The 8477-nt window shown below is 32.0% G+C and overlaps 3 protein-coding genes across 5 annotated transcripts; 2 read left to right on the top strand and 1 right to left on the bottom strand.

The window, feature by feature from the left end:
- Positions 1-1906, top strand: Nse4 (SMC5-SMC6 complex kleisin component Non-SMC element 1). Of its 3 annotated transcripts, none has more exons than XM_076771730.1 (8): positions 1-126; positions 206-389; positions 565-657; positions 728-858; positions 943-1057; positions 1135-1425; positions 1497-1600; positions 1671-1906. In XM_076771730.1, the coding sequence occupies exons 2-8, from the start codon at positions 278-280 to the stop codon at positions 1722-1724; spliced, it is 900 nt and encodes a 299-aa protein (XP_076627845.1). In that variant the 5' UTR covers positions 1-126; positions 206-277; the 3' UTR covers positions 1725-1906. The 3 variants fall into 3 exon arrangements, with proteins under 3 accessions (XP_076627845.1, XP_076627843.1, XP_076627844.1); XM_076771728.1 differs by having other exon boundaries at positions 29-126; positions 270-389; XM_076771729.1 differs by lacking the exon at positions 1-126 and adding an exon at positions 131-149 and having other exon boundaries at positions 270-389.
- Positions 1901-5115, bottom strand: Atpsynbeta (ATP synthase, beta subunit). Its single transcript, XM_076771726.1, has 7 exons — positions 4953-5115; positions 3978-4184; positions 3537-3800; positions 3116-3459; positions 2817-3042; positions 2524-2753; positions 1901-2439 (listed from the first exon to the last, which is right to left on the bottom strand). Exons 1-7 carry the CDS (start codon positions 5056-5058, stop codon positions 2266-2268), a joined length of 1551 nt encoding a protein of 516 aa, XP_076627841.1. The 5' UTR covers positions 5059-5115; the 3' UTR covers positions 1901-2265.
- A 739-nt stretch (positions 5116-5854) lies between these two features.
- On the top strand, positions 5855-7566 carry LOC143345027 (abscission/NoCut checkpoint regulator). Its single transcript, XM_076771727.1, has 6 exons — positions 5855-6026; positions 6191-6390; positions 6462-6690; positions 6770-6925; positions 6989-7120; positions 7194-7566. The coding sequence occupies exons 1-6, from the start codon at positions 5979-5981 to the stop codon at positions 7380-7382; spliced, it is 954 nt and encodes a 317-aa protein (XP_076627842.1). The 5' UTR covers positions 5855-5978; the 3' UTR covers positions 7383-7566.
- Positions 7567-8477: the final 911 nt, after the last annotated feature.

An 8477-nucleotide genomic window follows, 5' to 3' on the forward strand; every position in this document is an offset into this window, starting at 1 on the left:
CTTTCTTTAACTTATGCACAGGGAGCATCACGGACAATCGAAATTACTTCGGGTAGCTTCGGAGTATCGAGAAAGAGAGCATGGGTTATTTGCCTTTGTCGGCTTTCCAAAACTCTATGAGCTCACGTACGCATGATCTGTCATAGCGAGTATTGTTAACGATTCTATTGTTACTACTAATATTTTTACAAATTAAATTTTTTAGGTTTGCTATATTATAGAATTGAATTTTCATATCATGAATTAATCAGAAGCATACAATTTTTCAGTGAAACAGATGAAAATGTCTAACAGCAGTTCTAATTCAAGTGATAGACCATCACTTTTACGATCCCCGCAAGAACGTAAAGAAACTTTAAGGAAGATTATAACAAGAGCTGAATCTCTTCGTAAGACTTTTATTTAAATAGTGTATACTTACAGTTGGACAGATTTTATTAATGATAAATAAATTATAAATTTTTAACTCATTCATAAACTAATTTCTGTTTGTGTTTTATTTGTATATTACATTCCACTATATATTACTGAATTTTATAATGAGTAATAATGTACAATTTGCAGAAGAAACAGTTAGTGACAATACGATACGAACTTTGGAGTCATGCATGGAAGAAACAGACAACATAAACTCTGAAACAAGCTTAGAAGAAAAAAGTATACAGTTTTCAAATATTTGTTTGCTTTATGTATACTTCTATACATGATTTTCTAATGTTATTTTTAGTACATAATCAAGAAGAAGTATTACTGGACTCAGAAATGATGAGCATATCTTCAAAAATTTTAAAACAATGTACCCGAACTTTAACAAGAAATGTGTGTTCTTATAATCATATAGATTTTGCCCAAAAAGTGGTATGTACTAGAATAATGAGCATATTACTTTCTTCTTATTTATTGTTTTTATAATAAATTTTTGATAGTTATTTTTTTATATAGGTACAATATGTAAAATTGCTTCCAGATTGTGAACCAGGATTACCAGATTGGTCACTTCTAGAGACACAAATTGCAAAACGTTTTAAAACAACACCTCACTATAGCTCATTATTAGGTACAATGAAATGTTTTGTTTAAGTTTTCATGCTTAATATTAAAAAATAATAAATTTGTTTTTTTGTTTATCTTTAGGTACTTTAGCACCATTAGAAAAAAAGGAAATTAATAAAAGGAAGTCAGTGGTTAGTGAAGCTCCAGCACAGATAAAAAGACCAAAAAATGTGGATACAGTTGATAAAGAAGATCAAGGTTTAGAACAAACTGTGAAAATGAAAGAATTTATTACACAATATTGTAGAACTCACCACAAACCTCTCAATTTTTTCCAACTGATTTTACATCCAACTCACTTTGGAAAGACAATTGAAAATATTCTGCAAATATCTTTTCTTGTCAGAGATGGAAAAGTAAAAATAATGAGAGGTAACTTTGTATAATTGTTAAAAATATAGTTCTTACTCTTATCATCTGATACTATACTGTTTTGATCATAGATGATTCTGGAACATTGCTTGTCCAATCATGCACAAAAGATACGAAAGCAAGGACAATTCTGAACATTCAAAATGTTCTCAATTTAACCATGGATCAATGGAAGGTATTACTACTATTCGTGAAGTATTGTAATTTTATGCTTTTTCATATCTGACGAGTCTTTTCTATTTCAGATGCTAAAAAATATTTATCAGTTAGAAAAACCTATGATTGATTTTGATAATTGAATAATAAAAATAACAGCATTAGTTTATCCCACGATCCTTTCTCATGTAATAAACTTGGTTATAATAAATATATATTTTTTCACATTTAAAACTGTTTGTACTTTTTTTTATTTCAACCTAAACTAAAAACTAAAGTTTTGCGAAAACGAAGGATCTTCAAAATATACTTGTATCCGTACGTTTTTGTAAAATTTTTATTAATTTCTAACATATACTGCACTGTTTACGTATATGTTAAATAATAACAATATGCTTATCGACTTGATCTATGGACAACGAGAGCATCCTGAACAAAATTACACGGAATTATGTAAAACTTATGATTAATTATGTTCATGATGTTCTCAACAATTTTGTATGCATTTGTGAATTTTTAAAGAGAAAAACAATCTTCTAACCACCATTCTGTAATTTTGTTCAGATACTATACCCTTGAATAAATGTCAATATTTTTGATAGATAAAAAACAAGCAGACTTGTATTATTAGAAGATCGTTTTAATTATTTAATAATGACATGATTACGATGACTGTGAATTGGCTTATTGTTTGGCCAACGATTCTGCTTTTGCTACTACTTCTTCAATTGGTCCGACCATGTAAAATGCGACCTCTGGAAGATGATCGTATTCGCCACCTAAAATTTTTTGGAATCCTTTAATAGTTTCCTGTAACGGTACCAATTTTCCGGCATGACCGGTAAACACCTCGGCAACCTAAACAAAAGTTGTTGACAATGATTAATAAAAAGAATAATAAAAGTACGTAACATCGATAAAACGAAGTGAACATTTATATACCTGGAATGGTTGAGACAAGAACCTCTGAATTTTACGTGCACGTGCTACAGTGAGTTTGTCTTCCTCAGACAACTCGTCCATACCTAAGATGGCAATAATATCTTGAAGCGATTTGTAATCCTGCAAGATTTTCTGCACGCCACGAGCAACGTTATAATGTTCAGTACCAATGATGTTGGGGTCCATAATACGGGAGGTAGAATCAAGAGGATCCACGGCAGGATAGATACCTAATGTCGTTAAAGAATAATATTAGTTTTTGGTAAAATAAAAGTAACAATTATTATAATTACCAAGTTCAGCAATAGCTCGGGATAATACAGTAGTAGCATCCAAGTGAGCAAAGGTGGTAGCAGGAGCAGGATCTGTCAAGTCATCAGCAGGCACATAAATAGCTTGTACAGAAGTGATAGAACCCTTCTTGGTTGTCGTAATACGCTCCTGCATGCTACCCATATCAGTTGCCAAGGTTGGTTGATAACCCACAGCGGATGGAATACGACCCAACAAGGCAGATACCTTGACAAGTTAACGATTATTAATAAAAATTAGTTTTAAATTGGTAATGCAACAGAATGACGATTAAACATACTTCCGAACCAGCTTGAGTAAACCTGAAGATATTATCAATAAATAGCAGTACATCCTGTCCTTCTTGATCACGGAAGTATTCAGCGACGGTTAAACCAGTCAAAGCGACACGAGCACGAGCACCGGGTGGTTCGTTCATTTGTCCATACACCAAAGCTACCTTGGAGGTCTTATCCTTAAGTGAGATGACGCCAGATTCAATCATTTCATGGTACAAATCATTACCCTCACGTGTTCGTTCACCCACACCAGCAAACACAGAGTAACCACCATGAGCTTTGGCTACATTGTTAATCAACTCCATAATCAGTACAGTTTTACCAACACCAGCACCGCCAAACAAACCTGTTTAATTATAGTGTGTATAAATACCAACAAATTAAATTGCAATATAAAAATATATGCATAGATATAAACTGTACCAATCTTTCCACCCTTAGCATAGGGAGCAAGAAGATCAACAACCTTAATTCCAGTTACCAGAATCTCTTGCTCGACTGACATTTCTACGAATTCAGGAGCATCTGCATGGATGGGAGCAAGTTTGTCAGTAGGGATAGGTCCACGTTCATCAATTGGTTCACCAATAACGTTGATAATGCGACCCAAAGTTTCAGCGCCAACAGGAATACGGATGGGATATCCAGAGTCCAAAACAGTTTGGCCACGAACAAGACCTTCAGTACCTGTATAATTACAATAAATGGCATTATAGGAATATTAAATTAAAACATGTTCATTATTTTTACTTCTTCAGTATACTATAATTAAAGTTTACCATTATATGATAAAGTTTATTCATTATACTATAATTAAATAAGTATATTTAAGTCACAATATAAACTTTATGAAAAGAAAATTACCATCCATAGCAATGGTGCGTACTGTGTTCTCTCCCAGATGTTGAGCAACTTCGAGGACTAATCTGGGGCTTCGATTTTGGACCTCCAAGGAATTAAGAATTGGTGGCAGTGCATCATCAAATTGTACATCAACAACTGCACCAATAACAGCAACAATCTTTCCTTGTGCACCACCCTTACCACTTGCAGCTTTCGCATAATCCCTACCTAATTGTAAATAAACATTCTGTTTAATTATTCATCTTTGTTTATGATAAATCATTGTTTATTAAGCTGCAGAATTATATATTTGATGTTTAAACATTTTTTATAGAATACACACTCATATAGAATAATTATGCATAGAATAATCATTAATAAAAGCACAAAATAATATTAGATAATGCTTATGAGGTAAGTTACATAATACAAACTACATGTGTATACTTTAATAGAAGTTAAAAATTTCACATTTTTAACCGTGAATATATACATAATCGTTTAAATCTTGCATAAAATACGTATTGATAGAATAAAAAGAATGATTTACAAATTTTTGTGAGAAAATAAGGACTATTGATTATCCACAAGAGATGACTGACGATACTAATAGGAGAAAGAAGAACCAAACATAAAATTCGAATCGCTATCAAAATATTAATTGCAATCATACTAATAAAGTAAATTATTTCAGTGTAGTAAAAAATTATTCGAAGTGACCTTAATGCCGCCATATTGGCACAGTGGTATCACACTGCGGTTCGGCCAAATAATACGAGTTATATAATCAATATACTTCCTTTTCTTTAGCTTGTATGTCAATTCGAAAAAAAAGAACAACGTTAACTGGGCGAGGATTGTCAGAACAAGGTGGAAATCTATACAGAGTGATGCTAATTACACAATAATTTTTCTGTTACGATATATCTATTAAATATAATACACAATATCAAAATGATGAAAAATGCAATTAATGAATGAAAAGATAATACTCACTATTTACAGATAATACTCCGCATACTTTTGGAACTTCATTTTGAAGAAGAGTAGGTTTGACGGTTCTCAAGGCTCCAGCAGCCGCTTTTGTTACAGCGTTCAACATCTTGGCCGGTCAAGTGAAGAAAGGCGACCGGAATGGTTTCTGATTCGTATGGACTCGATGGCCGTACCCTATACTATTTGCGCGTGCGTTCTATGCAGAACCATTTCTACGCACACTTGTCGCGCAGTTTCATTATGGATCATCGACTTTCCTCCGTTGCTCCATTAAGCCGGCTCCTTATGAAATAAAGTTGAGATTTATTTCAAATTTAAAACAGCATTTTAAATTTTTATCTGCAATAACGTTACGGTAAACTACTAGTATCGCCGTCGATGCATTGAATTATGCTAAATCTGGCCACACTAACTTAACTAAATCACAGCGAGAGTCTTGCATAGGTATCTGGTCTGTGATACAGCTTTCATTCTATTAAAAAACAAAAGAATTCCTATAATTTCATTTCCTACCATAATAAACGCTATGATCGTTTTCTATACCCAGTTGGTAACATTTTGAGTAACATTGCAATGATAATAAGATTCTAGAACCCCAGAGAAATGGGCCGAAAAAATACATTGGATGTAACGTCTACATCATGCACTCACCTGATGTTATTCAATTTGATACTGAGTATTTATTGGATGAAGCATATATATACATAAATACATAAATATTAGATTTTCCTGGAAGAATAAAAGAGAGTAATCATTTCAATACGTTTTATTCCTTAAGTTTTTCTTAATAATCGTCTATCAAAATGTGATTTAGGTAATTTAAGAAAAAAATCTATTGTTCAATTCGTTGAAAACGAAACATCCAATAAGACCTTATTTTCAAATTGAACTCTATGCTCTGCTCTATAGTCAATTGCTAGTAATTTCATCGTTTACACGTCAGAAATTCTCAAAGAGTGTATAATAGACAACATTTTTGTCATATTTGTAATAACATAGTAATAATGTTCAAAATATAAGTTCAATATGTCGTGTAACGTTTGTCAAACAAAATTCTCATTCTTTACTAGAGAGGTAAATTACTATTTCTCGTATTTGTTCGAAGGTAGAATAGGTTATGTCGCATCATAATCGTGAAAAGCGCTTTTACAAAGTTTTAATTTTGTTATTTAAACATTTAAAACGTATTTCACTAAGTTTTCAGTTTCATCGTTTTTCATTGCTGTTATCTCATTTAGGTAGCTTGTCCAGGCTGTGGTTTTTCGTATTGTGCTAAGTGCCTCAAATATAAATATGATATTCCAGATAGAGGAGTGAAAAAGATTTGCGGACGTTGTTACAAGAAGTATAACTGTACAAAAAAAGTGAACTCTCATAACACTACTGCTATGTCGGATGAGCACGAAGAAGCTTTTGCTCCAGTGGACATTACTAAAAAGTAATATATTTTTTATAGCTATTACAATATCAACATTTTCTTTACCTTACATATAATAATGTGATTATTAGATTGGATTCTTTAGAAAATCCAGCAAAGCCACCAATAGTAATGTACAAACACACCAATCACTGGGACAAATTCAAAAAGGGTTTAGAACCTGCTGATCAAGAAATAGTTGATAGATTACGAAAGTTAAAAGAAGAAGACAAAACTACAGCTTTAAGCGTTGATGAAATAAAGAGAAGATTAGCATTGTTGAAGGATGAAGACCCGGATGCTAGTAATCATAAAATAAATGTATAATAATATTGATCAAAAATTTACAAAATTATTTTACTATGCATCCTTCTGTATACAGTTATCTTATTGTTTATAGATACATCAAGTGGATACTAGGACAGACCAACAAAAAACAGAAGATTTGATACAGGAGTACCTTCAACAGCTAGAATTAACTTCAGGAAGCGATCCTGTTAATGATATTCAGTCAAGATTAAGATCATTACAGGGTACAAGTGATGTATCCAGAAAGGTATGTAAGTGCAACATAAATAACTTCCATATAATTGTATAGCATGTATCGTCGTTCTTTTAGCATTTGAACGAAGATATCGACGATGATGAAAAACATGTAACAAAAACATTAATTGCAAAAGCTTTGGCTGAAGCAGAATTGGAGAAAAAATATGAAGAAGATGTGGACGAATTACAGGAAATGGAAGTCGATGTATGTGTGTCAGATTTTTTATATTTTTATAACGGCGAGTAATAAATTGTGATCATAATATTAATGGTTACAGGCAAGAAAGCATACTGATAGCGAGGATGAGAAGCCTACTTGCGTAATGTGCAATCAAACTGAAGATTTAGAACAATGTTTGGGCTGTCATGGTGACCTCTATTGTCCCATATGCTTCGAGGATAACCACGATGATTTTGAATTGCAAAAACATAAAAGAGTGCCAGTATTAAAGCCAAGTCTGTATTAAGAAAAATCGTCAGAAAGTTTAGAAAATATGCTTCTTAACAATTGATGTAACATGCAGTTTATCATTGAGGCACTTGCTATATAATGTTTACGAAAGGTTTATGAATAGTATCACTTTCAATTTTTATATGGTCACGGATATTATCGTTGAAATAGAAACATTTATTGCATTGTACACATAAATAATAAATAATACAAATTTGCTAACTATTATATTCATAAGCTTGAAGCTGATATTGTGATCCCATTATGCAGTGTTAGTAGAAATTATTTTATGCTATATTTACTTGAATGAAAAGTAGTTTTATAATAATATTAACTAATATGATGTATTTAATAATAAATACACATGCTTTTGCTATGATACAATATTAATTTGTAGTTAAAGAAATTTACTATTCGCTTGCTCTCGATTTTTTACACCATTCTCTATTCTCAATGTTGGTTTAAGAACTTATTTGCAGGAACGGAAATTATAGTTTGCGATCAATTATTAAAAATTATATATTTCGTTTGAAAAAAATTGTTGCCCGAAGGATCGAATTTTTTATATTTTTAAAACTTGAATCCACCAAAATTCCATGCGGTTGTCCTAAAAGCATTATCGTCTTGACAATTAAAATACCAAAGTAAATTCAATGGCCCTATGTAGATGTCAGTAAAGACATCTACTGACATCTTCAGCGGGATTCCCCGGAGGTGGTCGGCGTCGCGACGCAAAAACATTCTGAAAATCTAAGCAGGCCTTCTATTTTTAGATGACTCGTATGCGTTTGCTGTGCCAAGTTTTCGACGATGTTGGGATCGGTTTAAGACATTTGTCCCTTTTTAATACCATTAAGTGGTCGGCATCAAACATCTTTCTGTCACTTATTAAATCAGTAGATACATAGTTACCCAACAATGTAACAAAACAAAAAGCTATCTTTCATAATTCATCGAAACTAATCAGAAATTAAATAAATAGATGCGTTAATCTTGAGGTTGAAATAAAGTTAAACGTGACTAAATTATTTTTAAATGAATTTCCTTTTCTAGTTCACAGTTGATTGCATTTTCCTTTGTGTTATTCTATGAAAGGGAACGTTAAGGTTTA

This window comes from Colletes latitarsis, chromosome 8 (genome assembly GCF_051014445.1).
Source record: "Colletes latitarsis isolate SP2378_abdomen chromosome 8, iyColLati1, whole genome shotgun sequence".
Classification (NCBI taxonomy): domain Eukaryota; kingdom Metazoa; phylum Arthropoda; class Insecta; order Hymenoptera; family Colletidae; genus Colletes; species Colletes latitarsis.